The sequence below is a fragment of the Diadema setosum genome, chromosome 8, assembly GCF_964275005.1.
Source record: "Diadema setosum chromosome 8, eeDiaSeto1, whole genome shotgun sequence".
Lineage (NCBI taxonomy): Eukaryota > Metazoa > Echinodermata > Echinoidea > Diadematoida > Diadematidae > Diadema > Diadema setosum.
In genome coordinates this window covers 29,710,327-29,735,802 of record NC_092692.1, presented here as the reverse complement: position 1 = coordinate 29,735,802, position 25,476 = coordinate 29,710,327, and the positions used below count along the sequence as shown (strand labels likewise).

The following is a 25,476-nucleotide window of genomic DNA, read 5'->3' as shown; positions in this document are numbered from 1 at the left end:
ATGAAAAAGCACAACGGTGAATGTTTGGCCGAAATTGGATTAAAAGTAAGGAAGTTATGTAATTCCAAAGATCTACTATTTTGCAAAATAGATGATATGAACATGGAAATGAATGAGCTGATAAGGACACTGTCATCACCTTATAATTTTCCATTGATCGTGTAAAAAAAAAAAATGGAACTTTAACTTTCTGCTACAAAAGTGCAAAATAAAACAGCCTTCATGGTTAAATATCTTGCAAATAATGATCAGTCAGATATATCAGGATTTTAGACCGAGGCATAATTGCACTTGAACGAAAAACGGGAAATTTCACAATTCTATGTACAAACGGTAGCAAGATGTGAGGGAACGACATCAGTCCATCACTTGCATCTTCATATCGACTGTTCAAGAAACGTTTTGCGAAAAATAGCAAAACTTCACAATTTCACAACTTTCTTATTTTTCAACCGATCTCAATCAAATTTTCTTTGTCGTACTTCAGGAAATTTTTACTCTTTCTTTTCAGACAAACTTTAAACTGGTCTGGAATTTCCCTCTAAGATATTCTCCCCTCTCTACCCCTCCCTCCCCTGTCATTTTCAATGCATGCATATAATTTCAAGTGCATGCATACAATTTATGCAGTCCAGTCTGCAAGAAAGGATTACTGCTCATTATGGAGCTGCCTCGAGTGATATAAAAAGAATCAAAAAGCTGCCATCCATAGGACAGAGTTATATTTGTCTTTCAATTATGATGATGCTGTCACTTTGTTTGATATACATCGTTTGTCATTGCAAAGAAAGATCATGTCACAGATACTCGAAAGGTGGGTGGTACAAACTTGTTGCATATTGTATAAATGTGTCTATATTTGTTCCCACAATAACTGAAAGACATTCAAAAACTAGCGTGAAATGACGACCCATAGTTTAACGGCTTTCTTGACTACACGCAATATTGTTTGTCTAATATCTGCATCATTTTCCTGCTTACAGGTACTCGTGCACAAACAGCGCAATTTCATATCAAATGTGATAACCCTGACCCATTAGGGATGAACAAAAAAAAATATGAAAACATAACATTCACAGTATTCACTCAAAAATGCTGTTCATTGAGTAGGAAAATGCTCAGAGAACAAAGATGGTCCTCTAAATATTCAAGAGAGTTTCCTCATTTCTGTCAATCCACATCTCCAAAGCATTTTCATACTCTGGCAAGATACTTCAAAAGACCAAATGTTCACCAAATTTGCTACCTAACTATAAAACAATAATATAAAAACAAGAGAAAATAGCCTGTGTTGCCATTGAACTTCCTGGTTGACACATTCACAGCTGGGACGAGTGGAATCCCTCCAAAATAACACAAAGAATTTTCCTGAATAGATGCTCTTGTCATTCGTTTAGCCTTTCTTGTTGGCTTTTTCAACTCTACGCCCTTTGACAGAAGATTACCAGTTTTGAAGTTCAAAGCGACGACAATAATTTATAGACTCATGCAAGTGTGCAAAACACTATATTCTGAATCGTTTTTATGACATACTGCACACAGCACTTGAAACATAATAGTCTGTAATACAAGGGATAGTAGACTAGGATCAGTTTTAGTATTTGCCAAGTTGAGTGTTGGTCAGGAGCTCAAGGATTCCCTACATGTATTTCATCACTTCCCCTTTCAATGCAGAAATGAATTACTCTTCCCCCAAGAACATATTTCTGTGGATGCAATCAAGAAATTTCTACCTGCATCTTATCACACTGGGCCCCTTTTTATTGTTTAACATGAGAGTAACTAGCAATAATGCAAACTACAACCGAGACAGCCAATCAGGTTGCAGAATTTCTCACTGTTGTCATGGTGGTTACACTCACTGTGAGTTGCTGTAATGGCAATCAGTATATCTATTATTTCTCGTAAAAGGAAGCCATCAGCTGCTATCTATAAATCTTTGCGGCTAAGACGGACAGGAAACTTACAGTTTTACCATCAACCTTCCCCGCTGGGGGCAATGTGAAAAATTTTTGTTGTTCTGTGCATTCAAATCTTCCATCCCACTCATTCTCACAAGAAACATCCTCAATTTTCCATGCCCACACAAAAGTTTCTGTGGTGCATGCAATATACCTACAAAATTTTCAGATATCCTACGAACGGCCAAATCATTGCTTCATCGAGACTGCTTGTGACAGCCGTAGACCGCATGTTGCAAACCCACGGCTTCCGAAGGCATGACTCACATCTGTCCTGGATTTGAACCTCGGACCTCTCCAGTCATATTGACTAGGCGCCTGCGTACCACACAGTTTCTCCCGACTTGCAGTAGAGAATTTGGTTTTATCACCGGCTAACTTTCTCTCCTTCACTCCTGGAATCAAGGATGCTAAAGTACCGGGAGTGGTCGGGGTGTGGTCATCGAGCGTGGGGAGAGGTTGTAGGAGAGGATGGGGTGGAGGAGAAAGAGAGAGAGAGAAAGGGAGAGATGGAGAGGAAGATGCGAGGCTAGCAGAGCGTTGTGTTATGACCGCTGACTCTTGATGAATTTGTAGGTGAGGAAGAGGGTGGCGGCCACGGCACCAATGCCCAGGCCCACTTTCATCCAGAGACGAGTCCCCTCCTCCTGGATGCCCTTCAGGTGTCTGGATGTAAAGAGATACAAATGAAAACAAAAACAAAAAACATTATGGACATGTCTTTCATGATATAACTGCAACTTCAAAAGTTGGCTACCTGCTGACTTGAAGCAATTGTGATTTGTGAGTTGAATTGATTACTTACAGTCAGGGAGCTCCTAATGCCATCCTTGACATTTTTTTTCCCCTTTCTTTTATATTCCCTCTCTGCCGAATTCGAATTTTTCTGATATTTTGACTCATATTTTTTTTTTGTTTCTTTTTGTTGTGTGTGTGTCAGGGTGCTACATAAGCACTTGCCCGATTGCCCGGGGCAAGTAAAAATCAGTCGCGCAAGTGTTTTGGAACAATGAGAAAAAAATGCTTGCCTGAATTGGGCAAGCAGAGAGTTTTGAAGCCATCTTTACTTCCCAACACTTACATGAAAAAGTCCCACTAATCCAGCAACAAAACTATCGAACCAAGTTTGTTACTCTCCACATGTGCTGTTCATTCAAATGATTGGGTTTGATCAAACCCTTGGCTTTACAAGTGATTTTCTATATCATTTTCTTGTATCTTTAGCCTTTCTTTCGGGGCAAGTAAAATTCATGTTCGGGCAAGTGATCTGCAACAATTTGAAAGTCTGCTTGCCCGACCGGGCAAGTGGTAACAACAAGTTATGTAGCACCCTGTGTGTGTGTGTGTGGATGATTCACTAGAATGGAATATCCTGACACATGACAGTATAAATGCCATAAGAGGGCTCACAGAGTTGACCATATCTTATCTTATATCACTTTGATGCACTTGGCATTGTGACAGTAATCAAATATGTATTCTCTCATTGCTTTAATTTCTATTGTATTCTTGATTTTGGATTTTTGCATAATCTAATTGATCCATATATCTCATTTCTTCACTAGAAAAAAATGATGTCCCCCATCTCTAATGTAGCAGTCCAGTGTTTCCATGACAACTTAAACACTAGACTCTCAGGACTGCCCACAGGGTGTACATGATGTAAAGTCCTTTGTAATGACTCCTCTGCCTTATGGCTATCTAGCCCAAATGAACCAGTCACTATTTCAAAAAGTCCCACTCAAAACGAAACATCTGTGGATTGGCACCTAACAGATTACTAACACCTCAATTCACACTGCTGTTTTTGATGGGTTAGTCCATCCACTTACTTAAACATGCACAAAACACTTTCAAATAAATAAACCAAAATTAATCATCATTCCATTAATAAAGTGGGTGGATGGTTAATCTTTATCATGCAAAATTGAAATCAATGCTTAGTTAAAAAGAGAAACGATAAGGTGACTAAACATGCTCTTCAAATTATTATTATTTTTTTTTTTTTTTTTTTTTTTTTTGGGGGGGGGGGAGCCATTATTTACGGCCTGAAGATTCAAGCAAAATATATTCAGTGGCACCTTTTGATGTAACAGCCAATACAAAACGAACTACGTAAGAATTAAGTACAAAACTAAATGGAACAAGGATAATAGATTACAACTTCATATGGTGCAAACACACAGGAAACCAAATATCTTATACTGACATTGCTCTTTCACTGGGTATGACAGAAAAAAAAAAGTTGGGAAAATACATAGATTGCATAAAATTGCTGATAAACAATCAGCTGAGGAATACCTAAGTTTGCTAGGAGAACAAGATGCACAAACACTTTGCATTCACAAGGCTCCTGACTGAAGAAGGGAGGGGCCAGGTGGGGTGGGGTGGGGGGGGGGGGGTGGGGCGAGCAAGAAAAAAGGGAGAGACAAATCAAATGCTCTCAAGTGAAGCATAACATGATTCCACTACAATGCATTCAAATAAAAAGTCAGGTCCAGGGCAACGCCTTCGCATCAACAGAATCACAGAAGAACTCTGAATAAAGCAACCGTAAAATACTGCATGACCATGCATGAGAAGGGGGGTCACATTCAAGAAGTAGAATCATGGCGACAATTCTCTCCTTCAGCAAAGCAAGTCAAGTTAGGGGTCGTGTAAGCTCAATCACTGAGACAGTTCTGTTTATGCCATCAGCAGCACCCTATTTGAGTATCACTCTCTGCAACCTGATATTGATACAGAATCTTCAAAGCAAAACAGGAGCTCTGTTTACAGGGGACTGATCTCCTCTTCTGACAAAAAAGTGGAATGAGGAATACCCATCCGTAGTATCTGAATGTCTTCCTCAGTGAGAATGCAACTTCGCAACAAAACTCTGTATATACACTAACATACAGTCACGCAAGCAACAGAGGAGATTTACCTTAGGGACACCACTAACTCAATTTCACTTTCAACCCATGAAAACATGCTGCACTACAGCAATAAATAAAAAAAAAAAAAGTAGATTGATGAATAAATATGAGTAAAAGATGACTCAAAATAACAGAAAATGTAACATGTCTTGGCTTCAATTTGCAAGCACTGTATAAAACAGAACACATATCAAGTATCTCTACAGAATTTCACAGGGTTATCCATAGAATTCACAATCAAGCTTTCACAATGGGCCAAGGCAAAAAAGAAAAAAAAAGAAGAAGATAAAACCCAAAACAAGGATCAACCCCCTATAACATTAACATATCTTGAGGCCTTGATAATGGTTCAGAAGCTTCCAGAAGTATATATGTATATATAGAGAAGAAATAAACAAGCATATTTTTTCTTACATGGCTATTGCTTAAATAAAACCACAAGTTTGCTTTGAGAATGTATGTATTCATTCTAACACAAATTTCCCATGAGTAAAAAAATTGTTGGCTTTGCGAGATTCAATGTCTATGTAATTTACTCTACATTGCAACCCTGTAGAAAAGAGATGGTAAGGTGTGTTGTTGCTAGAGGCATACATAAAGCAGTTTGATATACCCAGTTTATTTGTTAAAGTTAATGCAAGTAATAAATGAAAAATGAAAAGATTATGTCACATCAGTTTAATTTCATATATGCATTGATACATTCCATGTGTGTCAGACATATCTTAAATAAATGAGTCCCAGTGCAGAGTCTGTAATATCAAATTAGGCACTAAATAATGAATGCCATAATGGGGGGTCAGTAAAAAAAAGTAATAAAAAATGAAATAATCACAAAAACAAATCAGGTAATGGCAGGCATATCAACAGGCAGCTACCATAATCTCTATTTTCACTTGATGCATAGCTGGGGAATCCATGAAAATAAATGTTAGTCACATGGGTCAGAGAAGTGTCAAAAGGTATACGCCATATTTTTCGCTAGCATAATCCTAAACAAGTGCAAATGGTTTTTGCAAGGGGTGAAATTTGTGATTGAGAACCGCCAAGACATAATAAGAAATAAGTCTCATCCCTTTTGAAGAAGCAATGTTAGCGATTTACCACCTTGATTTGTTTTGATTTGATTTGATTTGATTTGATTTCTGCATCCCTTTCTCATACAAGAACAAAAGGCAAAGTCAATTGAACAAAGTTATTGAGCATCATTTGAACAGCAGAAACAAATGGAAACAGTTTGATTATTGACTTAAATGTTAGCACTGTTTTTCTTAATAGTACAAAATAAAGGCGAGAAGGTGCTATGTATGCATTTAAAAAAAAAATGGAGACAATATGAACAGCGTTTGTGTAAGAGGAGGCAATATTTTCCCATGTTTGTCAAGTTTGCAGATATTGGTGGACTTGCAACATTCATCAAATTGAAAAACCACCGTGAAATGAATGGCGTATACAGTACACTGAAGGAAGGAGGTTAGCTAAAGGGTACGAGACCGAAGCGGAATGATGGGGATGGGTGGAGGAGAAGAAGAAGTAAGGGGGAGGGGTTAGACCTGAGAGTGGAGGTGGAGCCCATGAACTTGTCTCGGAACCACATCGCTGCCGGGTGGTCCGCCAAAGCCCCCCTCATCTGACTGTTGGGGTGTTGGGTGTGGCCAGATGGGGTGGGGCCGGGAGAGGCAGGGCAGGGCAAGATAGGGATAAGGTCAAAGGGGGATAACGCAAATGCGGGAGGACATTGGAGTGGACGATGAACGTGACATGACAAGAGAGACAAGTCCAGTAGGGGGACAGAAAGAGATAGGAGAAAGGAGATAGAGGGAGAGAGAGGAGAGAGATGAGAGAGAGGGAGGGAGAGAGAAAGAAGAGACAGATTAGAACACTGGTATACAGCATGAGACACAAAATTTATGCTTGAGACAACATCACATGATCTGAAATCATCATCGCAAGAATTTCAAATCTTGAAGACTCTCGCCAATTGGCATATCCTCTACCGGACACAGAAACCACTCTCCTCTCCTCACACTGATGTCTATGCACATTTGATGCACTACAGAGTGTCACAACAACAAAAGAAAAGAGACAATTGCACTTCACAGATGCCAGCACACTCATGCAGCAGTAGCCATTTTTTTTTACCTGATTAATGGTATCTTCTGACTGATAGAACTACGAGATGAGAGCAGAATAGAAAGACATGCTTTATCTCCTCTTTTTCTTGGAAGAGATGAAAGAATAGGACAGTGACACTTGCCGAATATGACAGTACATAATCTCGAACATCGTTGCACTGTGAGTGCACACAATGCTTGTTGTGAATCAAACCATGGTAATGCCTACAAGCCTACGAGGAGGAGTAATGTAGATTTTCTTGACACTGCTTTTTCTTTTTAAGGGTGTATCCCAATCTATAAGTCTGTTGTACATCTTGCCTCTGAACTTTTACTTCTTTATCACCGAGATATTCATCCGTGGATGATCCCATATTTTAGTTTCTGGGTTTAACTTCAGTGATGCATTGGTGTACTGGATTTCTTCCCATTTTTGAAATGGCTGTGAACAAAAAAGAAGAAGCTAATTTTCTAAGACTAGCCCTATATCATCACACAACTAAAAAGCAGGTTTGATCAGCTGTAGTATTCCATCTTCACAAATGGAAGGCCAAATCGTAAGAGTGGATTTCATTTTGATCTTATTCTTCATTTTTCTCGTTTTTCCAATTATCAACTGAAACTAACAAAGAATTTGGCTTGTAGTCTCTCCCTCTTGCAGTAAGCCTTGGAGAGCCTTAATCGACTTTTACGAAGGACAGATGACCCTACACGAACTGCCATTCCATCTGACTTACGGGTATGCCGCTAGCGTTGCCAATTTGATGTAGATGTCCTTGTTGGGCCGCCCGACGCTGCTGTACGTCTGCGGGGGAGGCAGGCCGTAGTGGGTGCAGAACTGGGCCGGCTGGAGGGGGTAGTCCTGGCGGGCGGGGTGCTTGTCGCTCTTCCCCGCCACCAGCAGGCACGGCACGCTGCTCCTCTCGAAATGTTGCTGTGGGCGAGAATGATTTCTGATCGTGAGGAACAAACTTGATTTCTAACAAATGTCAAGGTGGAGTATGCGGAGTCTATGACAAAACATTAATGGCATCTCACGCTGTAAAGTCGCTAGGAGCAAAAGCAGAGCTCAGTGTCGAGTCCCCACGGCATCACAATGTATCAGTTTTACAGCACCTTACATAATACACAGGTCTCATCCATGCACGAATCACCTGTCACAGTTCCCATGAAGGATGCGGAGCAAATGCCTTGCAGAGATTACGTGGATGGCAGAAATGATAGATACAGAACAAGAAATATGGACAAAGAAGACACAGGTAATTTACCACTTAGCACTAGAGAATGTGGCTACCTAATATGAAGAGGACCAAATCTTATCTAACAATAACTCAATGGCATTTGTTTCTTGTTTTTTAGGATGGATGTTCGACTGTATGAAAAGGGTTCAAGACACATGCAGGCAATTTCTATGTTTACCATTTAGTGATTTACGTTGACACAAGGTTAACACTGCTATGTCATCCTTATCAATGATTTTGTCCCCTTTATCATGGTTACATATCATCATATTTTATCATCACCCATTTTCATTATCATGCATTCTAATCAATGCATTATACTCCTACTGAGGCAGACCTCAGGTAAACACACCTTGTATATCTTGGCACAATACTCAAACGTCCGTGGATCTGACATGTCGTACATCAAGCAAGCCACATCGCATTCCAGTTCCTCCGAAGAGAGTTCGTCGGACAGTCCCACGTCGATCTCGCGCAGCTGGAAGTGAAAGGTGGGGACAACCGGCAGGATTGATCACAATAATACAAAATGCCAGACTATGTGTTATTTAAGCATTCCATAATTCTTTCCTGGATGAAAAAGGAGGTGAGAAGTATGTATCATTAATTCAAAGGGTGTGGCATGTTTTTGACAAGTCGTATGGCAATTCAGTCTCTATATCATGTGCCTTCTTGCACATTACAACATGATACAGAAAAGTAATGGGCAATTATTAACACCATGTAATGTAGTAACCAAGTCATTTGGTCAATGATCTTTTCAATATTCAATAACTCATCTTTGGAATCAGCTCCCTAATGATACCACAAAATGTTCATCATGAGATCAGTTCAAGTCTTTATTGAAGTCTCATTTGTTAGTGAAGTGATCTTCATTGTAATGTTAACTATGTTAATGATGTGTTTTAGGTTGACATATATTTTCCTCTTTTGTTTTTGTGTGTTCTTATACATGTATCTGTCTTTTCTTGTTTCTAAAAAGCGCTTAGAGACTTAAAAGTAATTTGCGTTCCATAAAAATGGTTTATAATTATTATTATTTTTATCTAGCTTCAGGCTCTCCATTCTTTTTTCTTTCTGAAGTCAGCAGATAACTTTGGAGCCCACTGCAGATTGCACACTGTGCACCACTTAATGGTATGTCCATTCATGAAATATGATAAAGACAATATGTTTCATATATTCCTTTCTTTTCCTTGTTGTCTCATGATATGTTTATCCATTATAAAGGGCTGGCTTGCTATTCTAATAGACAAAAATTAATTTTGTGAAAGACTGTGTCACTTATTCTCCACTAAAGAATGAAAAAAAAAAATGATTTGCCAACAAATTATTTTGTAGACTGCTCTCCTTCTCTTTTCCTAAGTGCGTCCTCCTTTATTCTCATTAATGATCCTTCTTTTCTTAATAAAAAAAGAAAATACTGCTTGGAAAATGTATTTCCTCCAATGCTGTACCCCTCCGCTTCTCTTGCTCCATTCCTTTTGTATCTATCAATCTTATCTCTCTCTGCTTCATCTTTATCTTGTAAACCTCTAATTTTCTCTCTCTCCCTTTTGTACCTTTCAAAGTTGCATCATCATCAAGATGCGAAGACTTATTACCAGGAAAATTCTCCTTAAAGAAAAAAAAAAAAAGGAGGGATTTATCAGAGCTGTGTGAGAACTGCAATGTTGTATGGGTGTAAGACATGATGTTTGAGGGAAAGCGAAATGGCAATTTGAGGAGGTCAGAGAGAGCTATGATAAAAGCAATGTGTGGTGAGAAACTAATGGATAAAAAGAAGATTGAGGATATGATGGCGATGCTTGGGTTGAAGGAATCAGTGAAACAGGTGGCAAGGGGGAATGGAGTGTGATGGTATGGGCATGTGTTGAGGAAGGATGAGGATGATGTTAGGAGGAAAGTGCTGGAGTTTAAAGTGAATGAACCACTGGGGCGAGGGCAACTGAAGAAGACGAGGAAAGGACAGATAGAGGAGGAGCATGGGAGGGTTTGTTTGAGGAAAGAGGATGTCCCAAATGAAGCGAGATGGCAAGAAGGAGTGAGAACGGTGACTCAAAGAATGAGGTACATCCTGCCACGTCCATTAGTGGGGACAAACTTGGATCAAAACTGGATGATGATGATGATGATGGTGATGATGGTGATGATGACAATGATGATGATGACGATGATGATGTTGGTGATGGTGATGACGATGAAGAAGATGATGATGATAATGATAGTGATGATGATGATGATGACGGTGATGATAATGATAATGGTGATGATGATGATGATGACGGTGATGATAATGATAATGGTGATGATGATGGTGATGGTGGTGGTGGTGGTGGTGATGGTGATGATGATGATGGTCATGATAATGATAATGGTGATGATAATGATAATGATGATGATGATGATGATGGTGGTGATGATGATGATGATGATGGTGATGATGGTGATAATGATGATAATGATGATGATCTCACCAGAAGGTACTTCTCCTGCCCGTAGACCTGCACAGTGTTGATGGTGTATGCCGAGAGACTGTCCCTCTGGATGACCGGTGAGTCCAGGCACCTGTCGGTCAAACCCTGCAGGAAGGCCGACTTGCCCGCCCCCCGTGGACCGATCACGTTGCACCGGAAGACGGTCCTCGACGTCTGACGCTTCTGCAAGTCCACCTTCTTGTCTCTCGTCACTTTTGCCAAACAAATACAGAGACATTTGTAATGGGACACTTGTTAAAGCAAACCTTCCTACTACCAGTATATCTTTTATTGCAATTTTCATTCAGGACTCAAACCCCATTGAAGTTTTCAAAAAGAAACTCAAAACAAACCTATTTGTAGAATACTGATGATTATGAAATTCATGGATTATCTTAACTTGTGAATGATTGCGTTACTATCTGTAAACCAGATACAAAAATGTTATAAAATGTGGTAAACAACTGTTTCATATTGTTGTTCTTACAATACAGCCCAAAAATAAAAATTCATTATGAAAAGACGACACTCAGTTTAATCTGTACTTCTGCACCACTGCACAAGTGATACATGATGGTATTTGAAACACTTTATAAAGATGATTATCTTGGCGTCTCCTAAATAAATTTAAACAATGCCTAGAATCATATTTACTCATTACTCTTTTGTGTACTATTATTGATCTATATTACTGTGACATGCCTAAAATGTTACAAGATGTTAATATCACATCAAAGATGCAGCAAAGGAATGGTATCTTACCGATAATAGCAGAGAGCTGGTTTTCGTGGTCGGCCATCACGTATCTGTAGCCAAAGTAGGCCAGGAATTCTAACGTTCGCTGAATGTCTAGTAAGGTTGTTAGTCTGTGCACAGAAAACACACAAATCAATATCAACAACACATAGTCATTGGTTCCTGGTGGCACATCTTATCAAGTATGCAAGTTCCTGAAGTAGTAATGACAGCTGAACTCAAATGATGAAGAGATAGAGACGTATCCCACAAGGTACTAGTAATAATAATACAGCAAATTAATAAAGCGCCCTCTATCTACAACTGTTTCCAAGGCGCATTGTGGAGAAGGAGAAGAAATATAATATACTACAGGTGACTGCAATCTTGTGTCATCTATGTACTATATGCTTTTGGTGTAGACGACCGTTTTCAGAGCAGCGTTGAAAACAAAATCCAATGTTTGCAAAAAGATGCCAGTCTCAATGTCTTGCAGTTTGTCCATCAACTACCCACTACACATAATCAGAAAATGCAGGCTTACGTCCACTGCGACAGGTAGCCATGTAACGTGATCCACCCCTTCTCGTTGGTGCACACCGTCATGTTGACGTCAGGACCCCACGGCATCATGGGACAGGTTTGGAAGAGAGTCTGCAGCTCGGCAGGCGAGAGGGACCCGTCGCGATCCTGAGGCAACGACCAAAGAGAATTTGTCCCATCAGACCATTCTTGTCGGCATCTCATGACAACAGAGAAGCTCAAACATCCTTAACTCTGCCTTTTCAACACAAAACTGTCTATTACTTTCCACACACTGCCTCTTGTTCTGCATTTAGACACAGTGTCCAGCACAAACAAACTCTCCCAAGCATGCGTCGGACAGGTTTTGACAAGTCCTTTGTTGGCATAATTCATTTGTTTGCTAGATTTAAGCTACATTACTTTTTTTTTTAAACCTATGATTTCATTTGAGATTATAAAACTACAACTGAAATCTGGACATTAAAGAGTTCTGACTTATGCATGACAAAATACACCTGCGAGCAATCAGTTTTTTATTTTTTTTCCTTTAAAAAAAAAAATTGCCTTTAATCCTTCCTGTGCCAATGAGATAAATGTGCACAAATTTCACATACAAGCCTAGGCCAGGTAATCAATGTGGCACGCACAGATTAAAGAGTAATGAGAAAGGAGAATTCACTGCACATGAAAGATGCAATACTGCCAACAAACGTTGACGTCTTGCCTCGGGACGAAGGGTGGACTTACCTTGTCATACTTTTCAAAGTGTGACGTCAAAAACTGGTAGCCTAAATGACTCAGCTCTGTTGAACAGCCCCTTCCAACTCTCAACCTGGACATGGCACATAACAAAGAAACATACAATCAGGCACTGCACAACTACACATGACATAAAAGAATCTTCAACATGACAAAGCCATCCAAATATTACACAAGTACGTACATTTACCACCATACTTAAAGGCATAATTTTACCATTTGCAGATGAAACAAGGAAAAGTAGAAATTACGCGGTGCGTAATATATGTCCCCGCCGGAAGTAGCATTTTGTAACAAAATGTGCAATATAGGTAAAAAATCAAGGTCAAAGGTCAAAGAAGTCAAAGGTCAAAATTCTGTGTAGAAGTGTTGAAGCCCTCACCTAGTGCCATCACATAAAGCAAACAGAATCGAAATCGGGTTAGAAATGGCGAAGGAGTAGCATTTTGTAGCAAAATGTACAATATAGGTCAAAAAATCAAGGTCAAAGGTCAAAGAAGTCAAAGGTCAAAATTCTCTGTAGAAGTTTTGAAGCCCTCACCTAGTGCCATCACATAAAGCAAACGGAATCAAAATCGGGTTAGAAATGGCGAAGGAGTAGCATTTTGTAGCAAAATGTACAATACAGGTCAAAAATCAAGGTCAAAGGTCAAAGAAGTCAAAGGTCAAAATTCTGTGTAGAAGTTTTGAAGCCCTCACCTAGTGCCATCACATAAAGCAAACGGAATCAAAATCGGGTTAGAAATGGCGAAGGAGTAGCATTTTGCAGCAAAATGTACAATATAGGTCAAAGGTCACGACTGAAATTCTGTGTAGAATTTTCAAAGCTCCCATGTAGTGCTATCATATAAAGCAAACAGAATCAAAATTGGCTCATAAATGACAGAGAAGTAGCAAATTGAAGATTTTGATCACACACGGACGCACACACGGACACACGGACGGACAGACGGACGGACGGACACACGGACACACACACGTACGGAGCCCGTTTCATAGTCCCCTGCTCGAACTCGTTCGGCGGGGACAACAAAAACCTGGCATTAGTGCTTTAAAATAGCTCTTAAATGTGAGTTAGAGATAGAAACAACCACTGTAAAAATTTGAATAGGTAAAATCGATGTTAAGTATTGTAAAATATACAAAATGTGAACAATAGTTATAATAAAAATGTTTCCAGACTAAACCGTCTACAGTTACAGTTCATTGAGAAAAATACAGATATCTCCATATATTTTAGGCTTTACAGCAAAAATTTTATATGGTAGGATGTTTTGTGGTACAACAGACCTACACATATGCATTTCTTGTCATATCTTGAAAATTTTTAAAATCACTGTTCCCAAAGGTAAACAGGACCCTTAATATCTCAATTTGTACTCCTGTATGGGAAAAGAAAGTATATGACTGTATTTCTAATTTCATAATGGGAGCTCTATTTCAAATTTATGCGCAATGCTCTTGCAAAAGAATATGAAATATCCTCACTGTAAAATGAAACACTGTACCACATCACAATGGCTAACCAATCCACATCTAGCAACCTGGTTCTTCCCAACAATATGTACAGTCATTCTAAGCTACTACTATGCCTATACACATGACAATACTCTCCCCAGCTTGCTTTGCCCAGCCTATTAGTATTCATTTCCTCCAAACTTGGCTTTAATGTGAGATGAACCCACCTGAAGACCACAGCGATATAACAGGTGTTAAGATGATCACATAATCAATATTCATAGTAATTTTAGGGCTGTCTATGCTGATGGGTGAATTAGGGACACTAGCAAATGTGCTGAACATCAATACCAAAGCACAGTAATGGCTGAAATACTTCATGCAACCAGATTCTGAGGAATCTCGGCAAAGGAAAAGCATGCAACGTTTCCTGTGATAACTCCTACAGAGGATTCAAAACAAACATATTATACTATCTCACTCCCTCTCTATTTCTACCTTGGTGAAAGGTACTCGGCGGTCAGTTTGAGAGCATCGCTGTAGCCAAATTTCCTGAGAACAGTCCATGTGGTCTCGTGTCTTCCCCGCTGGATGAAGAGTGTGTGGAGAAACAGGAAACCTGCCACAACAAACCAGAAAAAGTCTCTTTTTCTAAGAAAAAAACCAGAAACTATCAGACAGCTGGCATCTCGTAGTAACAATTAAAAATCAAGGAGCCCGCTGCACTGATAAAATCCCTCCATTTCATATAGCTTTTTTTTTTCAGAATTCATGCTGTTATTTGCTTGTTCTTCCAATGAACAATTAATCTTACAAAAGAATCTCGAATTGACAAATGCCTTTGATGAATTTTTCAGTTTCTTTTTTCTCTCTCTCAATTAATTAACCCTTCTTCATTTTAGCCTGTCACAGCTTGCAGTCAGATCTACTTGACTCTTGATCATGAGTCTTCAACTTCATTAAAAAAATGAAGTAAAATGTGACATCATCAAACCATGACCCTGTTGCTCCACCCATTTTGAATAACCTTCAGATAATCTATAGTTAGTTTTTCATCTCATGAAATCCCTTGTAACTCCCTAATTGGCTTAAAAATGTATCTGCAGCAGACTTTCAACAACAACAAAAAGAGAGAGAGAGAAACACCCTTTATAAGTCTCCCAATCGCTGTTTAAAAAAATCATTACCCTTTAGATATAAATATTACCCTTTAGATTCAAGCAATCTCCGCTTGTAAAGACTTAGCAATGGTGACTGTTTTAAAGGGATGCTTAAAATTCTTGTATTGATCATTGACACAAAAATAATTGTGACATTTTCTACATGCAAACCAATGAGAGAAAAGTGAGGTGATGACATCATCATATCATCTAATTTGCATATCCGATCATCACAAATAGTTGGGGGACTTTACAAAAAATTCCATAACTTAAAAAAAAAAAAAATTGGTGGTCCTATTGTAATGAAACTTTCACTGTTGCTGGTTTTGACTGACTTTTTGAAAAAAATTTGGGTGTCAACTTTAAAATGAATCGAGTACCCCTTTAAAATCTCTCCCCTTAGGGAACCTTCTAAGCATCATTCCTTCATTGCTCTAGATCCCTCAGGGATCCTATCCAGGCATGTATAATCCACCAGGTCTATCACCACTGACTGAGCCTCCCCTCCCCCAAACGAGCTCTGGGCTGACTCATGCGACCAAAGCTTGCATTTAGCTCTCCCAATTCTCAGCTCCTACAAGCATGCTCAAATTGTAGCAAAAACCAGCTTGAAATATTCAGTGACTGGGTTGGCAACTTAGCTCAAAAGCACACAATTTCCGAGAGTAACTCTCCATACCTCCAAAGGGGGGGGGGGGGGGGGGCGAAGGACACAGCAGAGCTGCATAACCCCTTGCTCTCTCCTTTTTTCTTTTTTTCTTTCTTTTTTTAGTTTGCTGAACAGTAATCACCTCATCATGCCCTACTTAACACACATTGTAATGTTTAATTACTCTATAAATTATCAGGGTTCAAACCTTGTGGACACAATAGAATTGAAGGCTGTAATCTTTTTTCATCAGCTGAATACACAGATAAGAAATGAAATCATAAATCCACTTTGCTGTTCAGCAGCTTTTTGGAGACCTCGCTGCAACCTAATGAAGATATCACCCATTGTTTTGACCTACATGCCGAGTTAGATGGTTTGAACATATCAATGATAATTAGATTCACACACACACAGAACCTCACAACATACCAGTATGCACACACACACACACACACACACACACACACACACATATACACAAACATTACTGTACACTAATGCAGCTTTCTTTCTGTGCAAAACTAATGTATATGCCATATGTTTAGCGAGTCTAATTTTTCACAAATTGGGACTTCCAAACAGTTTCACGAGTGATTGAATTTGTGATTATGGAGTATACCAATGGACAGAGAAATCAGGAAATGTGCACATCCATTCACACAGCAGATGCGCCAAGACTTCGACCTACTTAACTACCATCATGCACGTTTTAAAACCAGGAATAGCAACTGATTCACAAAATTTGCAAAAATGAAAACCTAGCGAAATATATATGGCATATACAGTATTGTTTGTTGTTGTTTTGGGAGGATTTGTTGCGCTATTCATAGCTGAATAATTGGGCTTCGTTTGTATAGCACTCACAACAATTGCAATACACCATGTCAATGTCAAGTCACTTGCGACCATTTCATATGTGCAATGCTACTTGCAAAGATCGTGACAAAGACAGTCTCAGAATCTTTTGAAACAATAGCCCCGATGTGAAAACAAGAGTATGACTGTTTTGACTACTACAAAAAAAAAAAAAGTCATAATTTCTGCGGACGGTTGCTCTTTTCCATAACTCATACTCTTGTCCTCAGTTATTTACTGTACAAACCCACTCATACATACATACATACATACATACACATACAACAATATCAAACACATGCACCTGTCCAGCCATCATTCTGTATACCAGAAGACTGCAATTTTCTACCCACCTATTTGGGTGAGGCCATTGTTCATGACACCCTCTGGTATATTCTTCCGCACCACTGCTTTCACATCATCCAGGGCTTGTGGCTGCAGTGGGGCGTTGAAGCATCTCCTCTGATTGTCATGGAGCATGGACAAAAAAAAAAAAAAAAAGAAGAAAAAATTATACATGTATCTAAAGGTTAGCTAGAAATATGCATTCATAAATCTACTATTGAGCAAAGCTTTGAAATACACCAACATCATTCACAGAGAGCAACAGGCAAAAAGGTGCTTGCTCATTTATCAGCCACTAATGCATAAAAGTGTATCCCCCCCCCCCCCCCCTCGACACCCTCTGTTCCATCAGAATGAAGTAAAACCAGCCCTCAACAGTACAAAGGGGAATGAAACCCAAGTGCTGACTTGCTCCTGATTATGTTCAGGGTAACATTATTCCCCCTGCTTTAAATTTCTCATAGAGGTAAGCTAAGTGCTCTTCATTATGCTGGAAAAGTGAAAACATACTGAATTTTCTATTATATATATTTTTTCTCTTTCTTTTTATATTGTTGTCCACACATGACATCACAAAAGGTTGCTTGCAGTCTTCTCATCCAGCTATACTTTAAAAATTCATGTTTCAAAGGATGGTCCACTTTTCCTCAAACTTTGCTGATGTGTTCTAGTAATAGTGCTGCATTCACTTAATCCACATGCACATTTACGGAAACTTTCCCTTCAATAACATTTCGTAGAAATTTAAAGGGATCGTACAGTTTTGGTTGAGACTTAACTTCAGGTTTTTATCATTTTTGGTGAGATAGTGAGAAACCTCTTATGAAATATGAAAGAGCATGTAATTCTATGAGGATTTCAACGTTTATTTGATGAAAATTGATTTTGAAATGGCCGAGATATCCAAAACAGAGCGAACCTAATAAAGTGTGGGACCCACATTTTATTATGATCATTTTGTTTAACTCTGTTTTTGGATGTTTCAGCTATTTCAAACCCGATTTTCATCAAATAAACTTTGAATTCCTCTTAAAATGGTATGCTCTGTACTACTTCATAAGTGTTTTCTTGGTATTTCGCAAAAAAGTTAAAGCCCAATTTTCATCTTCACCAATACTGTACCATCCCTTTAAAGACACAACTATTATGTTTCTGACCTGGAAGAGATTGAGTTCGTAATCGTTGAGAATCCCATCGTTGTCGAGGTCGCAGATGTTGAATATCCTACAGAGCGCCCTCTTGCACTCTGGTTTGAGTTCCTTGTCCTCGGCTGAATACAGTGGGCCGGTTGGGTGCAGAACGGCCTTCTGGGCGTAGTAGAAAACCTCGGAGATGTTCTTCAGATTTCTGGCTGAGCACTGAACCAGATAAAACCAGAAACAGCAATTACAACAGAGGGCTAAGAATTTAACCAAAAAAAAAAAAAAAAAAATATATATATATATATCAAATGGCAAGGCCAAAGGTCATCCTGCAAGTCTCATATTTACCAAGCATACATGTGTGTACATATCTTCAGCTATTTGTATTTATCTATCTCTACATTATCTCTATCTCCCTCTCTCTAATAAATATATACATACACTGTACACACACATAATTCTATACTTGCATACATACACACATAAGTATATGTGTCATTATTTTTTATGTTTATTTGTCTGTATGAATACACAACAGTATATCATACATAACAAGGAAAAGTAGAAATTACGCGGTGCGTAACATATGTCCCCGCCGGAAGTAGCATTTTGTAACAAACTGTGCAATATAGGTAAAAAATCAAGGTCAAAGGTCAAAGAAGTCAAAGGTCAAAATTCTGTGTAGAAGTTTTGAAGCCCTCACCTAGTGCCATCACATAAAGCAAATGGAATCGAAATTGGGTTAGAAATGGCGAAGGAGTAGCATTTTGTAGCCAATGTACAATATAGGTAAAAAATCAAGGTCAAAGGTCAAAGAAGACAAAGGTCAAAATTCTGTGTAGAAGTTTTGAAGCCCTCACCTAGTGCCATCACATAAAGCAAACGGAATCGAAATCGGGTTAGAAATGGCGAAGGAGTAGCATTTTGTAGCAAAATGTACAATATAGGTCAAAGGTCAAGGTAAAAGGTCACGACTGAAATTCTGTGTAGAAGTTTCAAAGCTCCCATGTAGTGCTATCATATAAAGCAAACAGAATCAAAATTGGCTCATAAATGACAGAGAAGTAGCAAATTGAAGATTTTGATCACACACGGACGCACACACGTACACACGGACGGACGGACACACGGACACACACACGTACGGAGCCCGTTTCATAGTCCCCTGCTCGAACTCGTTCGGCGGGGACAACAAATACTGAACCAGAGCAACTCTATGACTAAGATTACAAATGTGTATCATATATGATGTATAATACACACATAAGTATGTGTGTATTTGTTTATGTATGTTAATGTGTTTATATAAACACATACTTGTATATCATACATAACAAATACTGCACCAGAGCAACTCTATGAGACAGATTAGAAATACATTGTATGTATCATATAACAAATTATAAAATGGGTTCAAGAACGTAGCCAATCAGACGCGCTGGTATAAGTCACGTGTGCACTATTTATTTTTTTGCTAACATGCATAGCCGTGCAAAAAGTGTGCAACAAAAAAGCACAACAGGACAGCATGTTAACCTATGGCACATTACCGTAAAAGCATAACTGCACGCTCACTGACGTCACAATGCATCTCCACTAACACATTCTCACCTGTGCATTATTTGTATAAGCAGCAAGAATCAGGATAAAGTGGCACTCACCTCTACGCAGGTCTCGATCTCTGCATAGTCGTTCATGATGGGGACCACGGTCTCCAGGCTGTTGGCGTCCGCCTGGTCGGACTTGTTGCCGACGATGATGACGGGGGTGAGGTGGTCGGCGCCCAGGGTGTTGCGGACCAGGGGCAGCCAGTAGTCAGTGATGCTGTCGATGGTCTCCTTGTTGTTGACAGCGTACACGACGCAGATTACGTCAGCCTGCAGTAATCGATGGGAACATGTCAACATCCATCCAGAGGACATGGGGAAAGGGAAGGGCAGGGGGGAGGGGAGGGGAGGTGAGGAAGGAGTGGGAGGGGCAAAGGGTAAAATTCACAAGAGGTGTATAGAAGTCTCAAGATGCTATTTTGAGGCGACCTACAGATAGGAAGGAAATCAGTCCTGCTGTTATTTTGGGTCGGCATACTTCATAGCCTACAACTTGCCTCCCCTAAAACATGGTGGGACAACTGGACTACACTGCAAATATTGACCGATTCTGTGACGCGCTATGTGTATTTTTGGCATGGGCGCAGCCATAGTGGGTGTATCAGCCGACCCCCCCTCCGCACTCCCCCACCCCTCTCCCTACATTAGCACGCGCGCAGAATGAAAAACTGCACAAACATCTTATCCGTTCATGGATTTGAAATTTGTGCGCATGTGATGTGTTCGCATGCACTGGCTGTAGTATTCAGTGTATGTAGCTCTCCCATTAAAGTCCTCTCGACCGAGTCACATTCAGTCATCAATTCGAACAGAAAGGGACTATTGGCAGAACCAAACATTGTCCGAAGCCTGTTTTCAATACGTCAACTTAATTGGTAAGTCTTCAAATTGAAGAAATTTTTGGATTTTAAGTCGACATTTACCCGCGATACTAAATCTGTAATGATCCTGAATGCTTCAATGCGAAGCCCCATTACGCTATGCGTATGGGGCTGCTGGTCGCAGTTAATTGCATGATTACTAAGACATGAGAGCACTTTGGGGCGAGTAAGTCTCACAGTGTTAGTTATATGAAAGGTATTTTAACCTGAAACACAAACTAAGACAAGGAAATTCAGGGAAACTTTTGAGGTACCAAAACTTTTTATTATCTTTAAGGTGATATACGTATGTAAAGTAGGTAATGATGCAATACAAGAATAACATGCCCTTTACAAAGGGAAGATACTGGATGGCTGCTGCCCTTCCATTACAAACATCACAAAGGATTGTCAATGCATAACTTCTCACTTACCCTATCTATTTCTTCTAGCAAGATCTCATCACTCTGTTCCCTTGCTGTACATGTGGAAATACAAAAGGAAAAGAATATGAAAATATTTAAGTACAGTTATAAACTTTTTTTGAAAAGAATGTCTAATATTACATCCCCTCCCCTCCCCCTCCCCCCCCCCAAAAAAAAACCAACAACAACAACAACAAAAACTCAAAGAACAGGTATTTTGTTTTACTCATTTGTAACAGTAAAAATATTCATGTATGAATGCACAGACAGGTCAGAAATGCATGCAAACTCATGTTCTGCTTGACAACAAATTTGCCAGTTATTTTTTGCATTAACTAGGTGCCTGATTCCATTGTTTGTCAAATGAATCAACACACCTCACAGTTACAAGAATCAAAACAGTAGACAGGTAGTTCCACTGTGTCATCAGTCATAACAATGAAACAAACAAACAAAACAAAAAAAATTATAGCCCACATATTCACAGCACTGGTCATGTGTGGGCCAGCATATATATACAAGTGTATAGCATATTCCCAGTATATCCTCTGAGAATACAGTAAGTGCATGCATACTCTCTCCATCCAATTAACCCTGCCAGAGCTAAAATCCTATAGACACCTTGACCATTGACATCTAATGCACAGTAGTTATGGCCAATAAGGACAGAGTTAATCAAGGATGACTTACCTGAGAAGTCTACTATATGAGTTGGAACCTTCTCTGGGGTTACATCAGGTGGGATGGTAATTTCTTCCGCCCTAGCTGGTACCTGGTTTACACACAAACAAATGAACAAATAACATCAATTAAATTCAAACATGATGCTCATGCAAGACTTAAGTTTGCATAAGATTGCTTCCTTGCATGAAATGGAAGACCAGAAGTGACTGTCATTGTCACTACTGAAAATGGGCTACCCTCTGGATGTATTTTTCTTTTCTGGACCTTTATGTAAGAAATATGTTGATTTTAATACGGAAATAAAACAAACAAACAAACGTAATTGATTAACACATTCACCGGATAGCATATATGACTACTTCTTCAAGCTGAAAACATGAAATACATGTAATCTGTGGAGGTCTGCATTCTACATCTAAAATTTGCACCCTATTAGAACACTCAACTGTTAAAAAAATCATTTATAGAATGCATAGACAACAAAGGTTGTGTTCACATTAATATGCAAATTTGTGGTTCTGCAATGCTGTATATGCAAGAGAATCTCAAGAAATAGACATCTTCCTCCTAAGTTGTATCTCATCTCCAAGTTGTTCACTGCATATCTTCTCTGCATAAGGTCATCTTTCTGAGTTGGATGTATGAATGGAGGCCTGTTTCTTGACTCCATGATTTCAAAAATACATCCAGGCCAGTCTTTTCATCTTCTATGGTTCTAAATTTAGTTACTTACTTTATTTAGTGCCTTAGTTGAAATTATGACAATGCTTAATGCCACTTCCATTTCCACACCATGCTTTTGCTATTGAAGACCTGCGCCTAACTTACAATGCACAACACTGATTATGATTTCTTTGAGATTTTATTGATGATGGAGACAAGCAGGGAAAGACTATTTCTCTTTAAATACCATCACAGACAGGAGAACCTTGAGTGACCTCAATGAACTCACCTCTTCCTCAGGAAACTCGTCACTAACTAGGGTCAGAATGAGAGATGTTTTACCAACACCACCTGGTAAAGCAAGGCAAGCAGAACAATGGGTTGGCGTCTGTTCCTGACATTGCTGTTATAACATTGTGCAATACACTGCACAATTCGGAAGTTGAGGATGTCTGCATATTTGCAACAGTACTCACAGGATATTTACCTTGACAACATGTGCTCTAAAACTTAAGATTGACCTGAGAATTGCTTTTACTTAATGCATCAGTGAAGCTAAGGCAGAAGAATTCTTGAAATATATTAACATAAAGATTGTATAAAACAGAAATGTAAATAAAAGGATCAGAAAGATTTAATGGTGTATAGGTCAACAGCCAAGTCTCTGCATATCAGACCAGGCTTCGTCCACTGACATCATGTAGTCTCTGTGTACACGTTTGTATGTGTGTGCTGAATGTGATCTACACTAATGCCATCCCACTTCCATTGTATGTAATCACAAGTTCTGATAATAGTCCTGTCAAACCTCAAACTTCAATCCAATGCCTGAATTCTGTTACATTCTTCAAATATTTAACACAAAATGTAAATTTTAACAATTTGTCACAATTTGATTGTGACATTCATCGGTCTATCCCCGCCAAAAAGGAAAATATGATTTGGTCAAGGATTATCTTGATGCAGAGATTTAATTGTCTTTAAATGAAATAGTCATAGTAACACAAATGATTTTGTGCTGAAGTACAGGTGGCAACAAAATGAAAACGCACAACCTCCTACCAACACTACTGAGTGATTCGTGTCGTCCACACTATGCGCCAATACACATACAAAATCAGCATCCTCATCAATCTCTGAGAAATGTAATTATTTTGAAGGTGTGACTAAGCATACCAAATATACTGGTGCACTGTAAATAACACAATTTACATTGTAGCATCATCATATGAATCTGGGAGAATGCTCATGGCATTTGTCACATGACATGTCACATGAAATAAACTAACTTGCACTTAAAGGGACTGTACAGTTCTGGTTGAAGTGAGAATTTAGCTTTTAACATTTTGCGAGATATTCACAAACCATTCTATGAGATGTCAAAGAGCATGCAATTTTAAGGGGTATCAAAAGTTTATTTGATGAAAATCGGTTTTGAAATGGCTGAGATATCCAAAAAACAAGGTGAACCAAAGAGATCCTAATAAAAGGCGCGGCCTGTCGCCTTTAATTATTATCACTTTTTAGGATATCTCAGCCATTTGAAAACCAATTTTCATCAAATAACCATTGAATCCTAAGAAGCTTCTCATTATCTCACTTAGGAATGTTATAAACCTGAATCCCCACCCTCAACTAGTACTGTACAGTCCCTTTAATCTTTGGAGCTGAAACCTTATACAATTGTACATAAATACATAAACATAAATCATTAAACACAAACACACACAAACACACAAACAAAAATATTACAGTATCATATATTTCCTTGATAATTGAGAAATTCGTTCAAATGCTTTTCAACTTAGACCAATTTGACCTATTCATTCATAAGGAGAAATTGTGATACCATGAAAGACAGGGAAATAGCTTTGACAATATACCAAACCATCCCGAGGAAGAATACCTTAAAACTGAATACTTGGGATCTCTAGTTATAAAACTGTACAGAGTGATGAGAAGCTTACAAGGGTGTACATATTTCGCACTGTAATGGCAATAAAAGCAAAGAGTCACAGCATGGGCATCACTCACCATCCCCGAGAAGGAGAATGCGGACATCTCGTCTTCCGTACATGGTGTATAAAACTTTGGTCAACTAGTCTCAAGAATACTCCAGAATGTCATATTACATGAAGTAATGCACATGACCTGAAATGAGAAAGAGACAAAAATCTTACATGAGGATGCATGTACATCAATTTTAATTTCTCTATAAATCTTTCAATCAGTTTTGAATGACTCTCATTCTAAAGCTCTTCCCCCCCCCCACACACACACACGAAAATAAAAAATATACAAGTAAAATCAAATGAATTAAGTTTTATTCAATATTCTTGTTTGATAAGTTTTCATAATGCCAGTTGATTACAATGATAAAAACTTATAGGCTTCAGCCTCCTGTTAGACAATGGCTTTCCATATACAATCAACAAACTCATTCCCAGAACAAATAGGTAAACGGGTAACTTGCATCATAGCATCAAACAAACATTGTACAATTAAAACTGAAGTAGCCTGCTTAGTGAAGCAACTATGACGTCTTTTGATAAATACTCTGGCCTCGTTTTGTATTCCACATCGGCAAAATCATAATTTTTATTTGATCTGCATGGAGCATGTTTCGTCATCCATAGTGGAAGATGCATGAATGCATCTTTAGGATAATGATATTAGATGACGTAACATATGTGACATAAATTCATGAAGAGGAAATGACATTTGGTCATGTAACTATGTCATGATCCACCATGATGGCCAACTGACTTGCAAAGATTAAAATCATTACATTTCCACATTAATCTTAACTACCGTACGAGCTGAAATTTTCGCGGTGGTTTTATTTTCGCGAATTTCACGAATCGCCTTTGAACCGCTAAAATAACAACACGCAAA

General features: G+C 38.8%; 1 protein-coding gene across 1 annotated transcript; it reads right to left on the bottom strand.

Moving 5' to 3' along the window:
- Positions 1–635: 635 nt before the first annotated feature.
- On the bottom strand, positions 636–24,658 carry LOC140232313 (mitochondrial Rho GTPase 1-A-like). Its single transcript, XM_072312442.1, has 16 exons — positions 24,616–24,658; positions 22,871–22,932; positions 21,925–22,006; positions 21,244–21,287; positions 20,004–20,219; positions 18,358–18,558; positions 17,209–17,317; positions 14,687–14,807; positions 12,719–12,803; positions 11,991–12,136; positions 11,474–11,577; positions 10,712–10,923; positions 8,587–8,712; positions 7,731–7,927; positions 6,433–6,513; positions 636–2,627 (listed from the first exon to the last, which is right to left on the bottom strand). Exons 1-16 carry the CDS (start codon positions 24,656–24,658, stop codon positions 2,507–2,509), a joined length of 1,950 nt encoding a protein of 649 aa, XP_072168543.1. The 3' UTR covers positions 636–2,506.
- Between the last annotated feature and the right edge of the window lie 818 nt (positions 24,659–25,476).

Excerpts from the sequence above, each read along its gene's own strand:
- LOC140232313 (XM_072312442.1), bottom strand. The coding sequence starts at position 24,658 with ATGTACGGAAGACGAGATGTCCGCATTCTCCTTCTCGGGGATG. Across the intron at positions 18,559-20,003 it reads AGATCGAGACCTGCGTAGAG|TGCTCAGCCAGAAATCTGAA; the intron begins GTGAGTGCCACT and ends TATCTGGTTCAG. Across the intron at positions 11,578-11,990 it reads GGCTACCTGTCGCAGTGGAC|ACTAACAACCTTACTAGACA; the intron begins GTAAGCCTGCAT and ends TTCTGTGCACAG.